Genomic DNA, 26,572 nt, shown 5'->3' with positions numbered 1-26,572 from the left:
AGAAGTACAGCCATCTTAAACCAGAATTTTCATTAGTGAGATATCCAAAAAAACAACCTTGGTACTTCATAATTTTGAAGAGAATGCCTAACCATATTGGAAATGTTTAGAAGCGTAAAGTACCCTGTTAGAAAAGTCCAGTGATATCTTTTGGAGAGTTACATTATTCCTTGGGAGAAACAAAAAGTGCTTGCTAATTCTTTCTGTCTGTTGACATAACCCTGATGACTATAATCAAAGCCTTTGTGCTTCATGACTGATTTTACAAATCATCGTTATCACAGTGGGAAAGTCAGAACTCTTTCTGCAGCTAAAACTGATGCTTATTCTACATTGCTTTCTTGAAGGTGGAGGGCGCGACAAATTGTGAAAAACATCCCACCCTCTGATATGCCACAAATCAAGGCAAAGATTGCTGCCATGGATGCACTGCTAGGACGAAGAAAAGACTGGGGTGTTCAGAGAAACTGGGAGCAGGATTACCTCTCATCTGCAAGTATCATTTACCATCAATTTGTCAGACCATTTTATTTGTAGACAGTAGACCTTGTCTCCATACTATTTCTGTCTTTGGCTAAAATGAACAACTCCAATTTCACACCATCTTTAACATTACAATCACCTTCAAATTAGTCACAAAGAAACAGCAGCAGCAAAACCTTTACATTTATTTAAGGCGGAGTAGGTAGATTTTTGATAGACAAGGCAATCAAGGAAGATGCAGAGAATAAAGTTTAGCCAGGACCATGCCAGCCGTGACTTCATTGAGAGGCGGATCAAAGAGTAAATGGAAAAGCTCCTAAATTTTATGCTCCTGCATTCCAAAGTCATTGTTGAAGAGCTGACTTGACAGATTCTGACACACATTGATTTTGTGAAAAATCACATAGGATCTTTAATGGAATGTTTGAGTGTCTGTCAGGGGCGCAATATTCTTTACAGCTGTAGTCCTGATTTTGCTCACTTCCTTTGTCTATGTACATTTTTATGACCCTTTTGTCTGCACATTATGAATTGGAATTCACTCCCTAACTGTTTCTGTCTATCCCCTTCACTCCCTTCCTCCCAAACCTAACATTTTGACTACATCATTCATCCCCCTCTCTTTCTCTTCTCAACATAACACTCTTTCCTGTTCTGAGATTTGTCAGACGATACTCCAATAAAGTACATTGGGTTTTTTTACAATATTAAAGGTGTTTTAGAAATGCATATTGTTGTTGTTGGTCAACCTTTTCCCTTCCCTCTGTTCCTGTTTCCTTCTTCCTCTCAAGCATGAGATGCATTTATTTCAGTTCAGTAAAGATGATAAGGTATATGGAGCAAAGGTGGGAAATCAGGATGTCATTGAGTGTCAGAACAAGTTTGTAAGTTTGAAAGGGCTACTCCTATTCAGCATGTTGCCTGCTCTCGAATTGGTGACAACCTCCATGTAAGCAACCAGCAGGATGTGCCAGAGATTGCCCAAGTACAAACTTCGCTCATGACAGATCTCTTCTTCCCACTGCTGGCAAATATGGAATCTTTATTCATTGCCTCCCTATTGATCCTCATAACTTCACGAACGCCTCATCTTCTACCTCGGAACACTTCAACCCCAGGGCATCAATGGACTTCACCAGTTTCCCCTCACCCCACCTTACTCCAGTTCCAACCTTCCAGATCAGCACCATTCTCATGACCTGTCCTACCTACCAATCTTCCTTCCCAACTCTCCGCTCCACCCTCCTCTTTGACCTATCACCTTCATCCCACTTCCATTCACCTATTGTGCTCTTGGCTACCTTCTCCCCAACCCCACCCCCCTCCATTTATCTCCGCACCCCGCAGGCTCCCTGCCTTCATTCCTGATGAAGGGCTTTTACCCGAAACATAGATTTTCCTGCTCATCAGATGCTGCCTGACCTGCTGTGCTTTTCCAGCACCACTCTAATCCAGACAACTTGCACATGGCCCAGCCAAGCATTGTCCCAACACACAGATGCTTGCAAATGCTTCTGGAACTGCGTTCTGACACTATATGTTCTGTACCTTTAGGTCAGGTACAATCCAGAGATGATGTCCCAGTTTACCACAACCATGAATGGACTGAAAGGCAAGAAGCAATTCAGCTCTGTGCTCTTCTCTGCACACGTACGAAAGGTAAGGATAGAGAAGGGGTGCACCTTCATTTTAATTAGAACGATTGCCAACAGCAATAATAGTTCATGAACATGCTAAGCATCTTATGACTCAATCCAGCCTGCTAGTTTAAAGAGTTTATCGCTGTTTAAATAATCAAGCAAGTAATGTTCCCACAATACTGTACTGCACAGAAAATAGCCATTCAACCGATTATGCCCAGGGTTGGCTTTTGTAAGAGAGGTTCAGTTAGTCTCACTACTTGGTGTTCCACATAGTCCTGCGAATTTTGCTTTTTCATGAATTTATTCAAGCTCCTATTGAAAGTTACCATAGAATTCCTACAGTGTGGAAACAGGCCATTTGGCCTAACAAGTCCACACTGACCCTCTGACCCATTCCTCTATCCTATTACTCTACATTTACCCCTAACCTACACATCCCTGAACACTGGGGAATTTAGCATGGTCAATTCACCTGACCTGCACATCTTTGGATTGTGGGAGGAAACTGGAGCACCCAGAGGAAACCCACACAGACACAGGAAAAATGTGCAAATTCCACACAGAAATTTCCCATGGCGGGAATTGAACCCAGGTCTCTAATGCTGTAAGGCAGCAGTCTAACCACTGAGCCACCATGCCACCCCTTGAACATTTATCCACCACTATTTCAGACAGCGTGTTCAAAATCGTAAGAACTCTCTGCATTAAAAACATTTCTCATTATCTGTCTAGTAGTTCCTTTGCCATTTGAACAATGCATTTAACCATTATTTGATGATTCTGCTCAGCAAAGGTTCCCATTTGTCACATATGCTCTCTGCCTCCCGATTCTTTTATCAGTATTGAAAATGGAAAAATCATATTTAGAACTTGATGTCTTTCATTCAAAATCCTTCTCCAGACAATATTCAAAAGGCACTGGCCCATATCATCCAGTTTTGGAATAGTTGTAGACTAAACATACCCTGACGGACGCATGCCAGGTCCTTGGAAATCCTGAGGCACTGACTATATGTTAATTACCCAGAAAGTTTAATCTTCAAAGAGTTGGAACACAGAAATGTCTTCAATATTGGTTTAGAGACTGTGAAGGATTCCAACTTAGAATTAGTCAGGAACAGTTTGAGATATTAAAACCTATTCTTATTCCTGTATAACTACAAAATTGATCTCCTCCTGACTTACCATTGATCCCCCACAATTATTCACCCTCACACCCCTGCCCACTTCAGATATATGACCACCAACTACCTAAGGACACCAAATACCCACCTGCCCAACCAACACCTCATGAGCAGCTCACCCCTGCTCCCCTCACTTTCATTGATACCCAGCTGGCCTCTGGCATAGAAGCACTGATACCCAATCTCAATCACTAGACACCTAACTCCTCTCCTGCAGCTGATCACCTAACATCCCCACTGATCCAGACTTCCTGAAACACCTTACAGTATAAAATTGGAAAAGTGATCCTATTGGAGTTCCATCGGTCATCCATATCAAGTGAAGTTCTAGATTAACTTCTGTATTACGACAATTGAAGTTTAAAATCACACAACACCAGGTTATAGTCCATCAGGTTTAATTGGAAGCACACTAGCTTTCGGAGTGCCGCTCCTTCAGGTGACAATCACCTGATGAAGGAGTGTCGTTCCGAAAGCTAGTGTGCTTCCAATTAAACCTGTTGGACTATAACCTGGTGTTGTGTGATTTTTAACTTTGTACACCCCAGTCCAACACCGGCATATCCAAATCATGATGACAATTCAAGTAATTATTCTCAAAGCGATTGCCTCTGAGAACTAAACAACCACATCCGTATTATTAAACATATATCGATATCCTGGTTTTGTTTTCAGTTCACGTCCCACACAGTCGACTACCACCCTGCCAACAGTCCCTCAAGAGCCTGCTTGGGATTTAGAAATATCAACCTTTTAACCTTATCATTTTCTCACCATCGGGCACCTATAGTACATTTTATGAAACTGTACCACATCCATGTGAAGACTGACAAGTAAAAATATCAACTACACCCCATTAATACAATGTACAAAAGTATAAGCATTTCCATAACTCTCCGATAAAAAAGACAGGCCTTCCTCAACAAAACAGTTTGGGTGGTACTTGGATCCCTAAGTATGATTATAGGTATGCTCACTTATTTGAGGGAATCCAATTAGATGTTATTCGCACTGGGCATTCTGCTGTGAGTCCCCCAGTTTTACGTTATAACAGAGATGTCTTTCTCTGGTCCCACTATTCCATGGGTTACAACACAAAATGTACTTGTTTTACCTGGTGCTGAATGTATTTTAGACTGGACCCAGGATCCAGATTCAAAATCAGAGTTTACAAATTTGTGTTAGAATGCTTCTGGCTACTCAGAGGCTGGCAGCACTAGGTCATTAGATTTGGGTGAGTGTCACACCAGCTGCCTAGCTTGCAGGACCTGGGGAGTGTTGGGAGGTGGGGATTGGGAGTTTGGAGTCTGACTGGTAAATGGGGTGGGAGGCAATCTGATTGAGGGAGGTTGTTATCAGACCATTGGAATTCCAGTTTCCATCCTTCTTTTATTTACTGTTTTTTTTTGGTTCCCTCTGTGTTGCCTACCGGTCTGGGTGGAGCTTCTCCAGCATTCTGGGCTTGTTTCGGTATTCCAGGATCTGCAGTATTTTGCCTTCAGAGTGCTAAAGTCTGACTGACCAGTTTGTAGTTATTTGGCTTCTCCCTCAGATCCTTTACAAATATTGGTACAAAGTTGGCAGATCTCTTATCTCCTGATATTTTGCTTGTACCTGATAAGATTTGGTTAATGATCCTCACAGCATCCCTAATTTCCTCACTTCCAGCCCGAGTGATTGGTTCACCTTCAGGAATGTCAAACCTACCACTATCTCTTCTTGTATTATACTGTTGTCATTATCACCGTTCCCTTTTGTATCCAATGTTATACATCCACCTATGTTTATTGATTGTACCCCAAGCTGAGATGGTGTAGTTATTTATTCATCCACTTAAATTAAATAGATCATGTGATGCATTCCAATAAACCAGACCTCAGTGACAAGATTTGACACTTGAGTCTTATTTCTTCCTTCTAGAAATATAAGGAAGTAAAGCTCTAAGGCAGTATATAGGGAATATGAGTTTGTGGGAGTTGCTGGTTAAAATGAACCTAAAGAACATTTTGCTCAATTGAACCTTCACATAATAAAGATGCGCATTTGTATGCATAAGCATGTTTGTGTCTGTATATCTTCATGTGTGTAGCTGTGTATTTATATGTTTCTCTGTGTATTTGTATGTATATCTGGAATATTTATAGATCCCTTAACAGAATTTCTCAACTTAGGTGAATAGGTTTAATAAATGTGAAGATCGAGCTATTCTCATCACTGACCAGTACCTGTACAAACTGGAGCCTGCCAAACGCTACAAGAGCATGAAGGCACTGCCACTTAGTCATGTGAGTATTCAGACTTGCATCAAGCCACAGCTATAAAGAACTATAAGTTCTTCCAATCTCATCATTGAGCTAAATAAAAGTAAATGCAGAGAGAACAGATATGCAGAGACTATTGAGAGGTTGGAAAATGTAGATGTACAAGGAGACTTGACTGTCCTTAATAAATAAGTTACTGAAGGCTATTATGCAGTGTATGACAAGCTATTAGGAAGGTCAATGAAATGTTGACCTTTATTGCAAGAGAAGTTGAGGACAAGAGTATTAAGGTCTTGTTTCAGTTGCATCGGAGCTTGGTTAGACCACATCTGGAGTATTGGATGCAGTTCTGTCCTCTCTATCTCAGGAAACAGATTATTGCTATGTAGGAAGTGCAACAAAGGTTCACCAAACATGTTCCCAGGATGGCAGGACTGTTCTATGAAGAGAGATTGGGAATACTATAGCTATAGTCTCTAAATAATGAGAGGTGATCTCATTTAAATCAATTAAATATTTCAAGGGATTGATAACATTGACACCAGTAAGATGTTTACTCTGGAACCTGCAGCAAATTTTACAAATAAAGGAGATATAATTTAGGACTATGAAGAAAAGGAATTGTTTGAACTCAGAGGAAGGTGAACCTTTTGAGATCTCGACCTCAGAGAGCTATGGAACCTCAGTATTTGAGCATATAAAGTGAAGGTTGATAATTTTTTGATTATTGGTGATATACAGGACTAAGAAGATAGTGTGGGTAAAAGCCACTGAAATGTTCAATCAACCATGATTGTATCAAATGGGGGAGCAGGCTCAGTGGGCTGAACTCCTTGTTCCAGTTCCTATCCTCCAAAAATGGTGCAGAAGTTGGAAATCTGAAATTGTGCAGAAAGTGCTGGAGAGACACAACAGGTGTGACAGAATCTCTCAGGAGAGAGAAACAGAATTTTTAGACTGGTGTGACATCTTCAGAACGTCACTTTTCAACATCCCACTTAACGATGGAATCAAACTATTAGGAACCTGAGAGAAGGCTGGAAAGTCTAAACGCTGTAATTTTCACAAGATTGAATTGAGTGATATCTCAGCCAATGCCTGCCATTATGACCTGAGACAGATTTCAATTCCCGCCTCAGGCGTTTGACTGTGTGGAGTTTGCACATTCTCCCTGTGTCTGTGTGGGTTTCCTCCAGGTGTTCCGGTTTCCTCCCACAGTCCAAAGATGTGCAGGTCAGGTGAATTGGCCATGCTAAATTGCCCATAGTGTTAGGTAAGGGGTAAATGTAGGGGTATGGGTGGGTTGCGCTTCGGCGGGGCGGTATGGACTTGTTGGGCCGAAGGGCCTGTTTCCACACTGTAATTTAATCTAATCTAATCTAATCTAATCTAATTTATAAATAAGCAGCCTGCTGCCTGTTTTGGACAGGAGATTCTATATCTGCTGTCAGATCTTGTGTACAATATTCAGGTATAAATGAGAAAAGCGTACTCCACCCAACTGATCCAAGCTGACTACAGCCTAAACAATGATTCTTAAAAAGACTTTAGATAGTCCAAAAGAAAGGGACTGAATGTTTCTTTGGGAAGATTTTCTTTGGGGTCTGGATTTGCAGCAGTTTCATCCTGGCTCCAGAAACCTATTGCAGATTGTTGCCATTGCCCACATTATTTCCTCCACTACGACTGTAACTGCAATGCAAGAGGGTTTTTCATTTCCCTGGAGGAAAAACTAGTAAAAGCTGTGAACACAGCTTGCAGAGTGAATTTGTCCTGTATACCTTAAAACAGAGCTCCAGTACAAATGGTGAGTTCATTGCTGAGATTTAATGTCTTTTTGTTCAGAAAGGATTTTCCCTTTGGGTTAGATGTAAAATGCTTGATGGTATCCCATGATTGTGAAAGATGCTGTATAAAGGTAAGCCTTTTTTTAAAAAAACAGCTTTTCACAGGATAGATTGTAAGGAGCCATTTTCTCATGTGTGGAATAAGGAGCTATGACCTTAAGGTTAAAGTTCACACAATCAGGATTATGGGAACATTTTATTCCATCAGACTGTGGATATTGAGCCAATAGAAAGTTATAGACTGTTATTATATCTTTATTAGTTCAAAGGAGATGATGGCCTTGTGGTGTTATCACTAGGCCACTGTTGGAATATTGCATGCAATTCTGGTCTCCTTCCTATTGGAAAGATGTTGTGAAACTTGAAAGGGTTCAGAAAAGATTTACAAGGATGTTGCAAGGGTTGGAGGATTTGAGCTCTAGGGAGAGGCTGAACAGGCTGGGGCTGTTTTTCCTGGAGTGTTGTAGGCTGAGGGGTGACCTTATAGAGGTTTACAAAATCATGAGGAGCATGGAGAGGGTAAATAAACAAAGTCTTTTCCCTGGGGTGGGGGAGTCCAGAATTAGAGGGCATAGGTTTAGGGTGAGAGGGGAAAGATATAAAAGAGACCTAAGGGGCAACTTTTTCACACAGCAGGTGGTATGTGTATGGAATGAGCTGCCAGAGGAAGTGGTGGAGGCTGGTACAATTGCAACATTTAAAAGGCATTTGGATGGCTATATGAATAGGAAGGGTTTGGAGGGATATGGGCCGGGTGCTTGCAGGTGGGACTAGATTGGGATGGGATACCTGGTCAGCATGGATGAGTTGTACTGAAGGGTCTGTTTACATGCTATACATCTCTATGACTCTATGACTATTAATTCAGAGATGTCCTGGGGCCTAGGGTTTAATTCCCACCATGGTCAATGGTGGAATTTGAATTTGATGAAAATGTATAATTACAAGTCTAATTAAAATCCACATGGTTCGCAAATATCTTTTCGGGAAGGAGCTGCTGTCCTTACCTGATGTGGCCAATATGTGATTCCAGACCCATAGCAATGTGGTAGACTCTCAACAGCTATCTGGCCTGGGCAGTGACACCCATGTCATGTGAATCAATAAAATAAAAGCTACAAGTTATGATGCATAACAACAGTTGAGGTACAGAACAGCAATGTAGGCTTCCATCTTAATTTTCTATGGCACAGGCCTGGATTGCACAGATGGAGAGTCAGTTGACAATCAAGCAACTAACTGACTCACATGGTGGCATGTGGGTAAAACATAAGACTAAGGAATTGTGCAACCAACACTGGCAGCAATGGCTGAACTGTGAGAATCAAAGTGTCCTAGCTAAATGGATGAAGTTAAATCAAAATTTTTATAGCTTGGACAATCCAAACACAGAGACCACCCTCCTGGTGAATCTAACATTACCATTTGTTCCTTCAGGTGACTGGAATCAGCGTTACCAATGGTAGAGATCAGTTGATCGTCTTTCACACCAAGGCAAATGATGATCTGGTGGTTTGCTTGGACAAGATGCAACGTGGAAATGATAATAGGATTGGAGAAGTTGTTGGTGTCTTGGCGAATCACTTTAACAGGTGAGTGATACATTCAACATCATACTATGAAACAAATGTAAATGTATTCTAACTATGCAGCAATTCATCTTCTCACAAATACATAGAATATCTGTGGCATCCACCTTTGGGGTGGACTGTGTGCTGTTAGCTCAAGTGAAATAATGAATGTTATGCTGTTCTCCATATCGACTATTCTTCTGGATACAAGGATTGATGAAAAACTAATATGGTTTCTTTATTTGAAGATAAAACTATATACAGATATGTCTGACTTGGAGAGTAATTATCATACACTTAACCTCTACCCTGCTGCTTGCAAACTTCCTGTAAGTCATTGGCAGTAATACTGTTATGAGATGGTGGTGAACACTTGTGTTAATTAAACCAAACACCCAGAAGAGCTCACCTTGCCTCGTAATCTGTTAAAATATGAGTGACAGAACTTCCCAAATTACACTATAAAGTAATACACTTTAAAGAAAATAGCATCAATTTATTTTTTCAACTCTAAAAGTGAACATTAAACAACAACTATTCACAACTCTAAGCCCCCGCCCCTTTCTCTTAACTGCTTATTATCTGCCTCCAACTCTATAACAATACACTGTTCCAAAAAACACCTATTAAAATTGTATCAACTTAATTTCAAAACCATATAGCGGCTGTTGTCTTTAGTGTCTGCCATCTTCTGGCTGAAGATCTCTCTGGGTCGTCTTCTTTCTCTTTACTGTGAATATGTTTCATGTGAAAAGGTACCTTTGATAGAGAGTGTTTCCTAATTTCTTGGATCTATGTTGATGGCAGTTGCTCTGTCTTTGATTTTCAAAATGCCTGCCTTTTTTATATCCCCAACATAGGATTCTCATTGGTTCAATGTTGACAAAACAATAGAGTCAAACTTGATTGGGTTCTGGTATCCCAGGGCATAATTTAAACTAATAGGTTAAATTTGAATTGTTGTCAAAACAGCAACCAACTTGAGTATCCATTTCACAGCCAAATGTTACATATTTTCAATTTTCCAGTACACTCTGAGACTACTATTTAGTCATCACAGGTGCTTGTCAGCTTTCAGTTCAGAACAGCATTCACTCTCTCTTAAAGGTAGAGTACACGCTTTCAACTTTGTAACAATACATGTCATGTTAAGATCACGATGACTGACAATGGCACAGTATGCTTCCATGGAAGTATGTGGACCTTATTCCACAGCACTATGCTCTCTAATACTATCAATATAACAGGGAAATTAATTGTCTTTAATTGCATGAATGATAATAATTTGTAGTTTCACACCCTTCCAAGACTGCAACAATAACAGAAGATGAGATAAATGCAGGTGTAGTGGCTTAGTAATATTAAACAGAAAGGAAAGCTATACCAAGGGTGCTAAAAAGCTCCCCAGTTTTGTAATTGCAGTGTTACAATGTAGGTTCAAATGAGAAAGAAAATTGCCCATTTGATTACCAATTCCAGAACACGAAGCTTCTTGAATGATCTATGAGGAGTTTCTTTGATAGACACATCCTAATTTCTCCCATCAGCTATCTAGTGTCTGATCTAGTGTCTCAGCCATCTGTCCTGATAATCCCTAACAATGGGTGCGATCATTTGTGTAAGAGTGCTGTGGAAAAAAAAAACATTTGGCACCTAAAACCACACGTCATTCTGTGTTAATTGACCCAAAATACTCCTCAGCCATCAGTAACACCAATTGGGAAATATAATGACCACAAAGGTGCTGTGTGGCAACACTCGAAGATGAAAAAATTAGTCAGAATGACAACTTTGGCCAAATTTGAAATTTGCCAGTATAGAGATGGCAGAGCTGAGAGATATGATAATCTAGTGATGATACAAGGAAACCAGGGATGTTTTGCATTAGCTCATGATATTTAGGATGAAAAGATGGATTAGAATAACAGATGTCAAGGTGGAACTGCACAAAATGGAATGAAGTTCCAAAGGATGGAGAAGTGCAGCTTTAGATGCAATGCGAGGTCACAGCTCTGGAAGACCAGCAACAAGAGATACAATTCTTTCTAGTGCTGTCACTATTGTATTTTATAACAATACACCCCAAGCTGCAAATGTAAAATGGCTGACTTAAAAGGCAAGATCGTGACATCTTGAACAATGTCCATATTATAGGGCCAGAGATGCTGGATGTCTTAAAACGTATAAAGGTGGATAAATCCCCAGGACCTGATCAGGTGTTCCCTAGAACTCTGCAGGAAGCTAGGGAAGTGATTGCTGGATCCCTTGCTGAGATATTTGTATCATCAATATTTCCAGGTGAGGTGCCAGAAGACTGGCGGTTGACCAATGTGGTGCCACTATTTAAAAAAAGTGGTAAGGAAAAGCCAGGGGACTATAGACCAGTGAGCCTGACATTGGTGGTGGGCAAATTGTTGGAGGCAATCCTGAGGGACAGGATTTACATGTATTTGGAAAGGCAAGGGCTTATTAGGGATAGTCAACATAGCTTTGTGCTTGGGAAATCATGTCTCCCTAACTTGATTGAGTTTTTAAAAGAAGTAACGAAGACGATTGATGAGGGAAGAGCAGTGGACATGATCTATACGAAATTCAGTAAGGCGTTCGACAAGGTTCCTCATGGTCGACTGGTTAGCAAGGTTAAATCACATGGAATACATGAGAATTAGCCAGTTGGCTACATAACTGGCTCGAAAGTAGAAGACAAGGGGTAGTGATGGAGGGTTGCATTTCAGACTAGAGGCCTGTGACCAGTGGTGTGCCACAAGGATCGGTGCTGGGTCCACTGCTTTTTGTTATTTGTGTAAATAATTTGTTTGTGAATGTAGGAGGTATAGTTAGTAAGTTTGTAGATTACACCAAAATTGGAGAGGCAGTAAACACTGAAGAAAGTTACCTCAGAGTATAACGGGATCTTGATTAGATGGGCCAATGGACCGAGGAGTGGCAGATGGAGTGACTTGGATAAATGTGAGGTGCTGCATTTTGGAAAGGCAAATCAGGGCAGGACTTGTATACTTAATGGCAAAGTCCTGGGGAGTGTTCCTGAACAAAGAGACCTTCAGTTGCAGGTTAATAGTTCCTTCAAAATGGAGTTACAGGTAGTTAGGATAGTGAAGAAGGCCTTTGGTATGCTTTCCTTTATTGGTCAGAGCATCAAGTATAGGAGTTGGGAGGTCATATTGTGGTTATACAGGATATTAGTTAGGCCACTTTTGGAGTATTGTGTGCAATTGTGGTCTCCCACCTATTTGAAGGATGTTGTGAAACTTGAAAGGGTTCATAAAAGATTTACAAGGATGTTGCCAGGGTTGGAGTGTTTCAGTTATAGGGAGAGGCTGAACGGGGTGGGGCTATTTTCCCTGGAGCGTCGGAGGGTGAGGGGGACCTATTGAGGTTTATAAAGTCATGAAAGGCGTTGATAGGTTAAATAGACTCTGTGGTAGGGGAGTCCAGACTAGAACTTATAGATTTAGGGTGAGAGGGGAAAAATTTAAAAGTAACCTGAGGGACATTTTCACGCAGAGGGTGGTGAGTGTATGAAATGATCTGCCACAGGAAGTGGTCGAGACTGGTACAATTACAACATATAAAAGGCATCTGGATGGTTATATGAAAAGCAAGGGTTGAGAGGGATATGGGCCAAGTGCTGGCAGGTGGGTCTAGATTAGTTTAGGAAATCTGATTGACATGGAATGGTTGGACCAAAGGGTCTGTTTCCATGTTGTACATCTCTATGACTCTATGATTCTATGACTTCTGTAACTAGGGGGATTGGCAATTGTTAGTTTCAGAAATATCTAAAGAAAAGATACAGAAATACGTTTATCAAAGATATAATTTTATCCCAAAATCCAGACCACATTATCTGTTCCAAAAACATGGCAGAAGGAAGGGTTAGTGGGAATACATGGATTCAGCTGTATAGAAGAAGCTTTAATTTGTATTTGAATCAATGTCTTAAATTACTTGGAAGTGTTTAATTAAATAGCGTAGAGTGTTTTATTCTGAAGCCATGGTATTACTGACCTGGAACTGTTTGATGCTAATACTGAATGGAAATAAAAATGCAGAATGTTCTGTTCCCTAGTATCATTTACCTCCTCAGATAAACAAGATTACCTTTGAGTAAAACCTTATTGACATTGATTATTTAATATGTAGCTACTTGGTCTGTTTGTATGTCTTCTTTAAGACCACAGTTGTCTGCTAGTTGTATTAATCCTATAGGCATTACATGGAGTACAATTAATGACTACATGATTTTGACCATCAGGACCTCTGCTGTAGACTGCTTTCTACTGCCATGGCAACAGATAGATCATTGATGTTTCACATTATTTGATAGTTCTTGTGAAAAAGGTGTTGCTGTACAACATTGTGGGTGTTTTTGTTAAAATTTTTAAAAACTGTTGCTGTCAAATGAAAACCAATTTTCATGTATTGTGTTTCTTTAGATTTTTTTTTGTCATGGTTTGTTGGTCAAACGGGACCTCACTTAATTTTGCAGAGATGCAGACATAAATCTTCTGGTCCGAGTCAATGTTGAGGCATCATTCGAGCTGCTCGTGAAGAATTCTGTGAGCAACTCACTTGCCATTATTCTGTTAGCGCACTGTGAAGCATTGAAAGATCAGCGCAGTCTCCCAAGGGGGGAGTCTTCATAATGGGTTGATAACATTCCCATTTCGGTATCAGCACACGACATGTTCAAGTACCATTTGTGTTGTTGTTGATACTGCCACATTTGGGAGCTGTTGGAAATCAAGGTGGTCCCAGAGTGAGCACATCTGGAGTAAATATCTGCAGTTGGGAAACTTTGGATTCGAGTTGAGGAGCTGGAGTCTGAGCTGCAGATGTGGCCCCATATTAGAGAAAGGAAAAGTTAGCTGGGATGTTAGCTACATTTCTCTAGGAGGTGGCCACTCCCCTCAGATTAGATCATCTGCATTCAGTCTGTGCTCAGGGACAGGAGGGTGTAGCCACAGATGAGGCAGGAATGTGCACCCAGGAACTAGTATTTGAGCTGCTGCAAAAATGCAGAATGTTCTGTTCTATTCGAGCAGTAGATGTGATCTATATGGACTTCAGTAAGGCATTCGACAAGGTTCCCCATGGGAGACTCATTAGCAAGGTTAGATCTCATGGAATACAGGGAGAACTAGCCATTTGGATACAGAACTGGCTCAAAGGTAGAAGACAGAGGGTGGTGGTGGAGGGTTGTTTTTCAGACTGGAGGCCTGTGACGAGTGGAGTGCCACAAGGATCGGTGCTGGGCCCTCTACTTTTTGTCATTTACATAAATGATTTGGATGCGAGCATAAGAGGTACAGTTAGTAAGTTTGCAGATGACACCAAAATTGGAGGTGTAGTGGACAACGAAGAGGGTCACCTCAGATTACAATAGGATCTTGACCAGATGGGCCAATGGGCTGAGAAGTGGCAGATGGAGTTTAATTCAGATAAATGCAAGGTGCTGCATTTTGGGAAAGCAAATCTTAGCAGGGCTTATACACTGAATGGTAAGGTCCTAGGGAGTGTTGCAGAACAAAGAGACCTTGGAGTGCAGGTTCATAGCTCCTTGAAAGTGGAGTTGCAGGTAGATAGGATAGTGAAGAAGGTGTTTGGTATGCTTTCCTTTATTGGTCAGAGTATTGAGTACAGGAGTTGGGAGGTCATGTTGTGGCTGTACAGAACATTGGTTAGGCCACTGTTGGAATATTGCATGCAATTCTGGTCTCCTTCCTATCGGAAAGATGTTGTGAAACTTGAAAGGGTTCAGAAATGATTTACAAGGATGTTGCCAGGGTTGGAGGATCTGAGCTACAGGGAGATGCTGAACAGGTTGGGGCTGTTTTCCCTGGAGCGTCGGAGGCTGAGGGGTGACCTTATAGAGGTTTACAAAATTATGAAGGGCATGGTAAGATAAAGAGACAAAGTCTTTTCCCTGGGGTCGGGGAGTCCAGAACTAGAGGGCATAGGTTTAGGGTGAGAAGGGAAAGGTAATAAAGAGATCTAAGGGGCAACTTTTTCACACAGAGGGTGGTACGTGTCTGGAATGAACTGCCAGAGGAAGTGGTGGAGGCTGGTACAATTGCAACATTTAAGAGGCATTTGGATGGGTATATGAATAGGAAGCGTTTGGAGGAATATGGGCCGGGTGCTGGTAGATGGAACTAGATTGGGTTGGGATATCTGGACGGCATGGACAGGCTTGACCGAAGGGTCTGTTTCCATGCTCTACATCTCTATGACTCTATGATTCTATAACTGCCCAACAGTTATGAGGATTTTAAAAACTGATGAGAGTGGGGACTATAGGGACAATGAGCAAACTGAACAGAGATATAGGGACAATGAGCAAACTGAACAGAGCATCATGGCACAGAGATATTAAAGTGATGGGGGTGGGATAGGAGCACTGTAGTGTTCGGAGACAGTGTAATTAGAAGAATACATTCTATTCTCTACAAGCGAGAGCTAGCATCTCAGAGGTTGCATTAGCTGCCTGGTGCGATAGGACAAGAAAGGAGGTTCTTTTGAAGGAATCTGAACAGGTAGGAGCTAAATTAGAAAGCAAATGCATCAAGTCAGTCAACGATCTAAGCCATGAACAAACTGACATAAAGAAAATCAAGGAGTTGAAGGTGTGGTTCAAAGATTGGTGTGGGAAGAATGGGTTTCAGTTTATGGGACACTGGCGCCAGTACTGAAAGGAGAATAGAATTGGTCTAGTCAGGCAGGCTTTACCTAAATCATGCTGAGTCCAAAATCTGGTGAAGAGAGAGAGATTTAAAATAAATACAGGGGAAAGGTCTGGAGAGGGGATTTGGGGGTCCTTGTACAATAAATCATTAAAAAGCTAGGATACAGGTTCAGCAGGTAGGAGGGAAAGCAAATGAAATATTGACTTTTATTTCAAAGGGAATGGAATATAACAATAGAGAAGTTTTGCTAGACCACAGCTAAAATACTGTGAACAATTTAGGACCCTTTATTGAAGGGAGGATATACTGGTGTTGGAGGTAGTCTAGAGAACTAGCCCGATCTGAGGCACAGAGTGATTTTCTTATAAGGAGAGATTGAGTAAATTGGGCCTGCACTCATCCGCGTTTAATATAATGAGAAGTAATTTTATTGAAACAAATAAGAGTCTTAGGCAGCTTGACAGGGTAGATGATGAGATCTTGTTTCTCCTTATGGAAGACATCAGGATGGGAGGCCAGAGTCTCAGAGTGAAGAGTTGCCCAATTAAGATGGAGAGGAGGAGGATATTTTTCTTTGAGCACTGCGTCTGTGGAATTCTTTATCAAAGTTGGGGCTTTAAGTATACACAAGGCTGAAATTGACATTGTTTTATTCGTTAAGGGAATCAAGGGATATTGGGGTGGGGAAGGAAGCAGGAAAGTGGAGTTCAGAATGATCAGACCATCCATGATCTCATTGAATGGCGGAGCAGGCTTGATCGGCCAAATGCCCTATGTCTGCTTCTAAATCTTGTGATGTCATGGTCAATAAGGAGAGAGGGGCCAACAGGACTCGCGTTGGTTTCTAATGTCCATGTAAAAGAAGGCCACAAAACAATCTGTGTTGCCCTCCCTTCAGCAGAGTACATCAGAACAGTAGACACAGCTTCAAAAGTTAAAATTTCATGCTCAGTGAAATCAAAAAGCATCCACACTCCAAATTAAACTCTCACTTGACAGTCGATTTAATTGCTAAATCAGCAGGTAAAAGGAAAGGCAAATGGAATGATAAATAGGGCAATATTAAGACAGTTCAGTCAATCCTTCCTGTGTAGATGTTCTAGAGCACTGTATCAGATTGTTTATCCCCTCCAGCATGTGTGCTCTCATTATTTAAATCAATTTAGTTCAAGAGCTAATATTGTGGAGTACTAAGAGTTCCGAATGATCTGGGATAAGCTTCTGTTTGAAGTGGCTTTGAGACTGAAGCAGCTCTTGTTTTCTTCAGTCTGTCCTTCATTCACTTCATGTTAAAGACTGAGGCATGAACTCTGAAGTTCCAAATAGTTGTGTTTGAGTCAAATTCCAGAGGCTATCACAGCCTCCATCCATCCTTCCCCAGTTCTGACACATCAATTGTTATGATAATCAGTCAATAATGGCTAATGAGGTACTCACAATTCTCTGCACTACAGAATCCAAGATTTACATTGCTTGGTTTTATTGTGGAGTGAATATGTTGCATTTCAGCCTCAATGCCTGCAAATCTTTTGCTTGCTGTTAAGTCTGAAAACATGCTCAGATCAGTTTTTCCTTACTGGTTTCCCTCAGGGGTATCGCATAATTAATCTTCAATACATGGAAACTTCAGGACAATTGGGAAAGTTGACAACCCTATTTCCTACCTTCCTACAACAGGATCCCCCATCAGGGATCTCACTTTCTTAGAAAAATCTACAGAAATCCTACAGTAGTAGTGGTGAAAGAGAAAGAAAGAACACTGGTTACAGAGAGGTAAACGTAAATGAAAAATTCTAAAGACTTTGTCACTGGTTGTTTTCTGTATCTGATTATGGTTTGTTAGTTTTATTCAATGATTTCAGTCATTATTTTGACTTCAAAGCTAGTAGTGTAGAGTCTCTCACTATTTGATTCTTCCACATTTGACAACCACAAACCTGGATCAGAATATTCTGACTCAATTAGGAACATTGAATTGATCTGATCATCGACCCTGTGTAATCCCATTATTGAACAGCCGGGGGATGTGCAGTGTAAATGGCTTCTCTGCCTCGGAATCGAACTCTGGCAGGTGACAGATGGCTTGATTTGAGGCCTAACCATATAGCTCTCCCTCCCTCCCTCTGTCCCCCACAGCTCCAGGCACAAAAGACTTGACCGGCACCATCTGTTGTAGGCAGCTGTCAGCACGCGTCTGACTGGCTTCTGAGAGGCCAGGGGAGGGGCTGGAGAGGGACTGCCACCTGCTGGTAGCATTGTTGCAACAGAGCAACCTCTGCACTGTGGCACACTGTGGCTGGGAATCTACCTCAGGCTGACTGTGGTGTGGGGGAGGAAGCCCAGAATGGAATTAGGAAAGAACGAACAGGGTTTAGCTTCCACAACAGGGGAGCAACAATTCATGTGTGGTCACATTTTCATTCTGTTGCAGGCTGCACAGTGAAATTGCTTAAACCAGCCAGAGTCATTGGAAAACCTATTTTAAAATAACTCAGCAGTAGAGAGACAACGTTGATTCTCAGACTGTGTGAAATGGAGTTTGATCACAGTAAGCCTGCAGGTTTGAGACAGTAAAATTAGTCTCCAGAGAAAACATTCAATTACAATTTCCACTTCTGATAATTAGTGGAGACCAGAGGAATGTATGTGTCTCTGTAGATGTCGACAGAGGACAGGAATAGACTCGACCTTAATGTGTAGCAAAGAACTGTGGATGCTTGAAATCTAGTACTGAAGAAACTCAGCCGGTCTGGCAGCATCTGCGGAGAGAAAGCAGTTAATGTTTCCAGTTCAGTGATCCTCCTTCATTCGCAACCTTTTTGTTTGTATGACTTAATATTTAAGTGCCACGTATCACCTCCTTCTTTAGTGGGTGAAAAAAGACAATATTCTGTCATTCTGCAAGCAAATGTATTGACTATTTAAAGAATTTTGATTTAAAACCCACCGTTTGTGACCTGTTCTCAAGCACTTCCCAAGAACTTCCCACTACCTCAGGAAAGCAGCCAACACATTCAAAGACCCCTCTCACGTGAGTTATACTCTGATCTAATGGGCAGAAGATACAAACATTTGAAAACACATATCAACAGATTCAAGAACAGTGTCTTCCCTGCTATTGCCAGACTAATGAAAGGATCTCTCAATATTAGAGTTGATCTTTCCCTGCATCTTCTCTGCAGCTGTAACACTGTGTTCTGCATTCTGTTCTACTAACCTGATGTAATTACGTAAGGTATAATTTGTCTGGGTGGCACACAAATCAATATGTTTCCATGTATCTTGGTACATATGACAATAATAAATCAAATCCAAAGCAATTAAACTCTTCTGAGTATAAGGGGATTTTACATCCAATTTGTATACAAGGTCTTACAAACAGTACATGGTGAGATTAATTCAACCCCTACTCCCTCCCCCTATATCCTTTTTATCCACCCGCTTCACTTAAATTTTCTCCAGAAGGCAGAACTTCCTATGATACAACAAGAATGTCTCAGTCTGGAACATGCTTTTGAGATTGAGAGAGAGTGAGATTCAAACCTATGATATTTTGACTGAGGTGAGAAAGCTAGCATAAAATCAAAGCTAAACCAAATCACTGGCTCTTTGTACATTTCACAGTTGCTCTAAATGCACAAACCCATTACAATTAATATAATGGCTGCCAAAGCTACGGATGGAGACTTATATAGTGGTTAGTGAACAGGAAGCTGGAATGTTTCAATGTGTCAATGACTCATTTCCCTTGATATTTGTTTTTAATGATGAACTACTTTCAGTTATAAAAGAAATCCTGCAGCCAAATCACGTCTCACTCAGAAGAATTTGTGTGAGGGGAGGGCCAGACCATGGGACGGAGAGGGAGAGGCTGAGAGGCAAATGGTGCATTCACAGAGAACTACATTCAGCTCAGGACATAGGGTTCAACGGGACAAAAGCTTCTGATAAATGAAGACTGGGCAAGTGTACTTGTGATGTGCTGCACTCAGACTGTCTGAGCAGTGCACATGCACGACAGGTCTCCACATAGAATAACAGAAGGAAGATTAGATTAGATTAGATTCCCTGCAGTGTGGGAACAGGCCCTCCAGCCCGACAAGTCCACACCGACCCTCCAAAGAGCAACCCACCCAGACCCATTCCCCTATGTTCACCCCTGACTAAAGAAGTTCCGTCACTCGTGGTCAAGCTCAGACGAAGTTAAATTACCCACCCACACCCAATTCCAGAACTTCACCTGTCACGTATTCTGCTAGTCCTGAAGAGTCATAGAGTCATAGATGTACAGCACGGAAACAGATCCTTCAATCCAACCCATCTCTGCCAACCAGATATCCCAACCCAATCTAGAGAGAAAGTTTGATTTCACCACCATCTTCCTAATCTGGGGAGGCAGGGAGTAAAATTATCCAAATCCATTCCAGGACCCAAGGTTGCAATGACCCCTCGTGATCACTTCAAACATGGTGTCAACTCAAGTGAAATACAGTCAGAGAGTCATAGAGTTGTACAGCACAGAAACAAACCTTTTTGTCCAACTCATCCATGCTGACCAGATATCCCAACCCAATTTAGTCCCATCTGCCAGCACCCGGTCCATATCCCTCCAAACCCTTCCTATTCATATACCCATCCAAATACCTTTTAAATGATGCAATTGTACCAGCCTCCACCACTTCCTCTGGCAGCTCATTCCATACATGCACTACCCTCTGTGAGCGAAAATGTTGCCCCGTAGGTCCCATTTATATCTTTCACCTCTCACCCTAAACTTATACCCTCTAGTTCAGGACACCCCCACACCAGGGAAAATAATTTGTCTATTTATCCTAACTATGCCTCTCATGATTTTATAAACCTCTATGAGGTCACCCCTCAGCCTCTGACGCTCCAGGGAAAACAGCCCCAGCCTATTCAGCATCTCCCTATAGCTCAAATCCTCCTATCTTGGCAACATCCTTGTAAATCTTTTCTGAACCCTTTCAGGTTTTACAACATCTTTCCGATAGGAAGGAGACCAGAATTACAGGCAATATTCCACAAGTGACCTAATCAATGTCCTGTACAGCTGCAACATGAACTCCCAACTCATATATTCAATACTCTGATTAATAAAAGGAAAACATACTTCACTATCCAATCTCCCTGCAACTCCACTGTTAAGGAGCTATGAATCTGCACTCCAAGGTCTCTTTGTTCAGCAACACTCGCTCAGACCTTACCAGAAAAAGTATAAGTCCTGCTAAGATTTGCTTTTCCAAAATGCAGCACCTTGCATTTATCAAAATTAAACTCCATCTGCCACTTCTCCATAGGCCCATTGTAATCCCGTTGTAATCTGTGGTAACCATCTTTGCTGTCCACTACACCTCCAATTTTGGTGTCAAATGCAAACTTGCTAACTATACCTCCAATGCTCACATCCAAATCATTTATATAAATGATGAAAATTAGAGGACCCAGCACTGGTCCTTGTGGCACTCCACTGGTCACAGGCCTCCAGTCTGAAAATCAACCCCCACCGCCACCCTCTGTCTTCTACCTTTGCGCCAGTTCTCTATCCAAATGGCTAGTTCTCCCTGTATTCCATGAGATCTAACGTTGCTAACCAGTCTTCCATGGGAAGCCTTGTTGAACGCCTTACTGAAGTCCAAATAGATCACGTCCACCACTCTGCCTTATCAATCCTGTTTGTTACTTCTTCAAAAAACTCAATCAAGTTCATGAGACATGATTTCCCACGCACAAAGCCATATTGACTATCCCTAATCAGTTCTTGCTTTTTCAAATATGTCCTTCAGGATTTCCTCCAACAACTTGCCCATCACTGATGTGAGGCTCACCGGTCTATAGTTCCCTGGCTTGTCCTTCCCACCTTTCTTAAATAATGGTGCCACATTAGCCAATCTCCAGTCTTCTAGCACCTCACCTGTGACTATCGATGATACAAATATCTTAGCAAGGGCCCCAGCAATCCCTTCTCTAGCTTCCCAGAGAGTTCTAGAGTACACCTGATCAGGTCCTGGGGATTGATCCACCTTTATGTATTTCAAGATATCTAGCACTTCCTCCTCTGTAATATGGACATTTTCAAGATGTCACCATCCATTTCCCCACATTCTATATCTTCCGTGTCCTTCTCCACAGTAAACATTGATGCAAACTACTTGTTTAGTATCTCTCCCATCTCCTGTGGCTCCACACAAAAGCTGCCTTTCTGATCTTTGAAGGGCCCTATTCTCTCCATAGTTACTCTTTTGTCCTTAATGTATTTGTAAAAACCCTTTGGATTCTCCTTAACCCTATTTGCCAAAGTTATCTCATGTCCCCTTTTTGCCCTCCTGATTTCCCTCTTAAGTATACTCCTACTGCCCTTCACTCGATCTATCCTGTCTATACCTGACATATGCTTCCTTTTTAACCAAACCCTCAATTTCTCTCATCATCCAGCATTCCCTACACCTACCAGTCTTTCCTTTCACCCTGACAGGAATATACTGTCTCTGAACTCTCGTTATCTCATTTCTGAAGGCTTCCCATTTTTCAGCTGTCTCTACACTTGTGAACATCTGCACCCAATCAGCTTTTGAAAGTTCTTGCCTAATACCATCAAAATTAGCCGTCCTCTAATTTAGAACTTCAACTGTTCGATCTGGTCTATCCTTTTTCATCACCATTTTAAAAGTAATAGAATTATGGTTGCTGGTCCCGAAGTGCTCCCCCACTGACACCTCAGTCACCTGCCCTGCCTTATTTCCCCAAGAGTAGGTCAAGTTTTCACTTTCTCTAGTAGGTACATTCACATACTGACTCAGAAAATGTTCTTATACACTCTTAACAAATTCCTCTCCATCTTAACCCTTAACACTATGGCAGTCCCAGTCTATGTTTGAAAAGTTAAAATTCCCTACCATACACACGCTATTATTCTTACAGATAACTGAGATCTCCTTACAAATTTGTTTCTCAATTTCCCTCTGACAATTGGGGGTCTATAATACAATCCCAAGAAGGTGATCATTCCTTTCTTATTTCTCAGTTCCACCCAAATAATTTCCCCAGATGTATAGGGGAATATCCTCTCTCTTAGTACATCTGTAATGCTACCCCTTATCAAAAATGTCATCCCTCACCTCTCTTGCCTCCCTTTCTGTCCTTCCTGTCGCATTTTTATCCTGGAACATTAAGCTGCCAGTCCTGTCCATCCCAGAGCCACGTTTATGTAATTACTATGATGTCCCAGTCCCATGTTCTTAACCATGCCCTGATTCATAGAGTCATAGAGATGTACAGCACAGAAACAAACCCTTCAGTCCAACTTGTCCATGCCAATCTAGTCACACCTGCCAGCACCTGACTCATATCCCTCCAAACCCTTGCTATTCATATACCCATCCAAAGGCCTTTTAAATGTTGCAATTGTACCAGCCTCCACCACTTCCTCTGGCAGCTCATTCCATACGCGTACCACCGACTGCATGAACAAGTTGTCCCTTAGGTCTCTTTTATATCCTTCCCCTCTCACCATAAACCTATGCCCTCTAATTGTGGACTCCCTGACCCCAGGGAAAAGACTTTGTTTATTTATCCTATCCATGCCCTTCATGATTTTGTAAACCTCTTTAAGATCACCCCTCAACCTCTGACGGTCCAAGGAAAACAGTCCTAGCCTATTCAACCTCACCCTATAACTCAAATTCTCCAACACTGGCAACATCCTTGTAAATCTTTTCTGAACCCTTTCAAGTTTCACAACATCCTTCCAATAGGAAGGAGACCAGAATTGTATGCAATATTCCCACAGTGGCCTAACCAATGTCCTGTACAGCTGCAACATGACCTCCCAACTCCTGTATTCAATACTCTGACCAATAAAGGAAAGCATACAAATGTCTTCTTCACTATCCTATCTACCTGCAACTCACTTTTATGGAGCTATGAACCTGCACTCCAAGGTCTCTTTGTTCAGCAACACTCCCTAGGACCTTATCATTAAGTGTGTAAGTCCTGCTAAGATTTGCTTTTCCAAAATGCAGCAGCTCACATTTATCTGAATTAAACTCCATCTGCCACTTCTCAGCCCATTGGCCCATCTGCTCAAGATCCTTTTGTAATCTGCGGTAACCCTGTTCACTGTCCACTACACCTCCAATTTTGGTGTCATCTGCAAACTTACTAACTATACCTCTTATACTCACATTCAAATCATTTATATAAATGATGAAAAGTAGTGGACCGAGCACCGATCCTTGTGGCACTGCACTGGTCACAGGCCTCCAGTCTGCAAAACAACCCTCCACCACCACCCTCTGTCTTCTACCTTTGAGCCAGTTCTGTATCCAAATGGCTAGTTCTCTCTGTATTCCATGAGCTCTAACCTTGCTAACCAGTCTCCCATAGTCTGCCTTCCCTGTTAGGCCTCTTGCATTGAAATAAATTTGGTTTAATTTATCAGTCCTACCTTGTTCTCTGCTTATCCCTGCCTGCCCTGGATGTTTGACTCACTTCTTTTCTCAACTGTACCAGTTTCAGATTGATCTTTCCTCACTATCTCCCTGGGTTCCGCCCCACCTTACTAGTTTAAATCCCCCTGAGCAGCTCTACCACTTCCTCCCTTTCTGTCCTTCCTGTTGCATTTTTATCCTGGAACATTAAGCTGCCAGTCCTGTCCATCCCAGAGCCATCTCTCTGCCAGTATATTAGTCCGCTTCCAATTCAGGTGCAATTCATCCTTCTTGTGCAGGTCACTTCTACCCCAGAAGAGATTCAAATGATCCAAAAATGTGAATCCTTTTCCCATACACCAGCTCCTCAGCCATGCATTCATCTGCTCTATCCTCCTATTCCTACCCTCACTAGCTCTTGGCACTGGGAGTCATCCAGATATTACTACCCTTGAGGACCTCCTTTTAAAATTCCTGCCTAACTTTCTATATTCTCCCTTCAGAATCTCATCCTTTTCCCTTCCTATGTCGTTGGTACCAATGTGTACAATGACATCCTGCTAGTCCCTCTCTTCTTCAAGAACATTCTGCACCCTCTCTGAGACACTCTTGATCCTGGCACCAGGGAAGCAACACGCCATTCTGATTTTTTGTTGGTGGCTGCAGAAACGTCTGTCTGTGTCTCGGACTAGAGAATCCTCTAACACATTTGGAACCCAACATACCCATTATTACATTAGAGCCAGTCTCAATACCAGAAACATGGCTGTTTGTACAACATTCCCCTGAGAGTCCATCACTCCCTACATTTTCCAAATAGCATACTTGGTTTGAAATGGGGATAGCTACAGAAGTCTCCGGTACTACCCACCAATCTCTCCTACCTTTCATGGAGTTAACCCATCTACCTGACTGTTTCTGCGACTTTCCTCCCTTCCTATAGCTGCTATCCATCACACCCCCACCTCTTGTAAATTCCTTATTATATCTAACTGTTGCTCCAACCGCTCCATTCGATCTGACAGGATTCGCACCCAATGACATTTATTTCAGATATAATCCTCAGTAACCCTTAAACTCTCCCAAAATGCCCACATCTGACAGGAAGAGCATATCACTCTACTAATGGTCATTTTGCTCCTTCCAATCTACAGACCCAGAAAAAAGCAACATCTTATTCCTCTACAATACAGTGCTCCAGGCTAACTTAATACTTATGTCTTACATTTTAAAAACTTTTCTTACATTATAAAAATTTTATCAAGAGACAGATCCCAATAAAAAAAATAAACAAGAAAGAACCCACTGTACTCACTACTGTAGATTTACAGCAAGACTATACTTGAAACTATTTACTTATCTGTCTCTGAGCTGTGACATCTCCCAAACAGGTTCCTCCAAGATCAGTTGTGAATTTTGCTGTTTGTTAAATTTTCCTCGACACACTCCAATGTCCAACGATACATGAACTCAAACAACAAGGAAGTAACTGCTCAGATTCATTGCTGGGTCAGTTAGCAGTTTGGGTTTCTTTCTCTCTCTCCCGTACAGACCAGGTGCTGCCTTTGTCTGTCTTTCTCCTTTTTAAAATTGCTGTTGTTTTGACTTTATTTTCTCAAAGCAATTTCAAAACAATTGCAACAACATATAAAACAGTAATTGCTGTTCCTGGAATTCTAGGAAATCACCTCCAACATCTAAAATGCTTCAAAAAAAGGAGCAGCCTGTTACAGCTAGAAATTTTTCCTGTCCTTCATTGTGGAAGCTACACTGAGAGAGCTAATTTCACAACTACAATGTAGTATCTCACTTCTCTGGGACGGGGGACACAGGGTGAACTGTTTGGGACATTGAATCTTTCTGGCCATGGCTGGGGTCATGTCTAGGTTTGCACACCCAGCCTTCCGAGCCAATCTGCTAGGGGCTGACCAATTCACCTGCTTCCTCCTAGTTCACTAGTCAGCGGTGGTGTGGGGGGTGGTGTGTGCTGGTGTAGGGAGAGAGTGGTCTATGCTGGTGTGAGCGAGTGGTTCAATGCTGGTGTAGGGAGAGGGTGGTCTGTGCTGGTGTAGGGAGAGAGTGGTCTGTGATGGTGGAGGGGGTGGTCAGGCTTGGTGTGAGGGAGTGATGAGGGTTGGTGGGAGGCAGTGGTCAGGGCTGGTGTGAGGGAATGATCTGTGCAGGTGTAGGGAGGGGATGGTCTGTACTGGTGTGAGGGAGTGGTCAATGCTCGTGTAGGGAGTGGTCTGTGCTGGTGTAGGGAGGGGGTGGTCTGTACTGCTGTGAGGGAGTGGTCAATGCTAGTATAGGGAGTGTCCTGTGCTGGTTTGAGCGAGTGGTTCAATGCTGGTGTAGGGAGAGGGTGGTCAATGCTGGTGTAGGGAGAGGGTGGTCTGTGCTGATGTACGGAGAGAGTGGTCTGTGCTGGT

At 41.9% G+C, this 26,572-nt stretch overlaps 1 protein-coding gene across 1 annotated transcript in view; it reads left to right on the top strand.

Annotated features, from left to right (window-relative positions):
• LOC140476993 (unconventional myosin-Id-like) overlaps window positions 1–26,572 on the top strand; it is a 143,344-nt gene that overhangs the window by 96,633 nt on the left and 20,139 nt on the right. The window contains exons 18-21 of the mRNA XM_072570059.1: window positions 348–492; window positions 2,038–2,142; window positions 5,482–5,595; window positions 8,856–9,010. Coding sequence (XP_072426160.1) covers window positions 348–492; window positions 2,038–2,142; window positions 5,482–5,595; window positions 8,856–9,010 — 519 coding nt within the window. The remainder of the gene's footprint in view (window positions 1–347; window positions 493–2,037; window positions 2,143–5,481; window positions 5,596–8,855; window positions 9,011–26,572) is intronic.

The sequence above is a fragment of the Chiloscyllium punctatum genome, chromosome 5 (assembly GCF_047496795.1).
Source record: "Chiloscyllium punctatum isolate Juve2018m chromosome 5, sChiPun1.3, whole genome shotgun sequence".
Taxonomy (NCBI): domain Eukaryota; kingdom Metazoa; phylum Chordata; class Chondrichthyes; order Orectolobiformes; family Hemiscylliidae; genus Chiloscyllium; species Chiloscyllium punctatum.
This window is presented reverse-complemented; position numbering and strand designations above follow the sequence as displayed.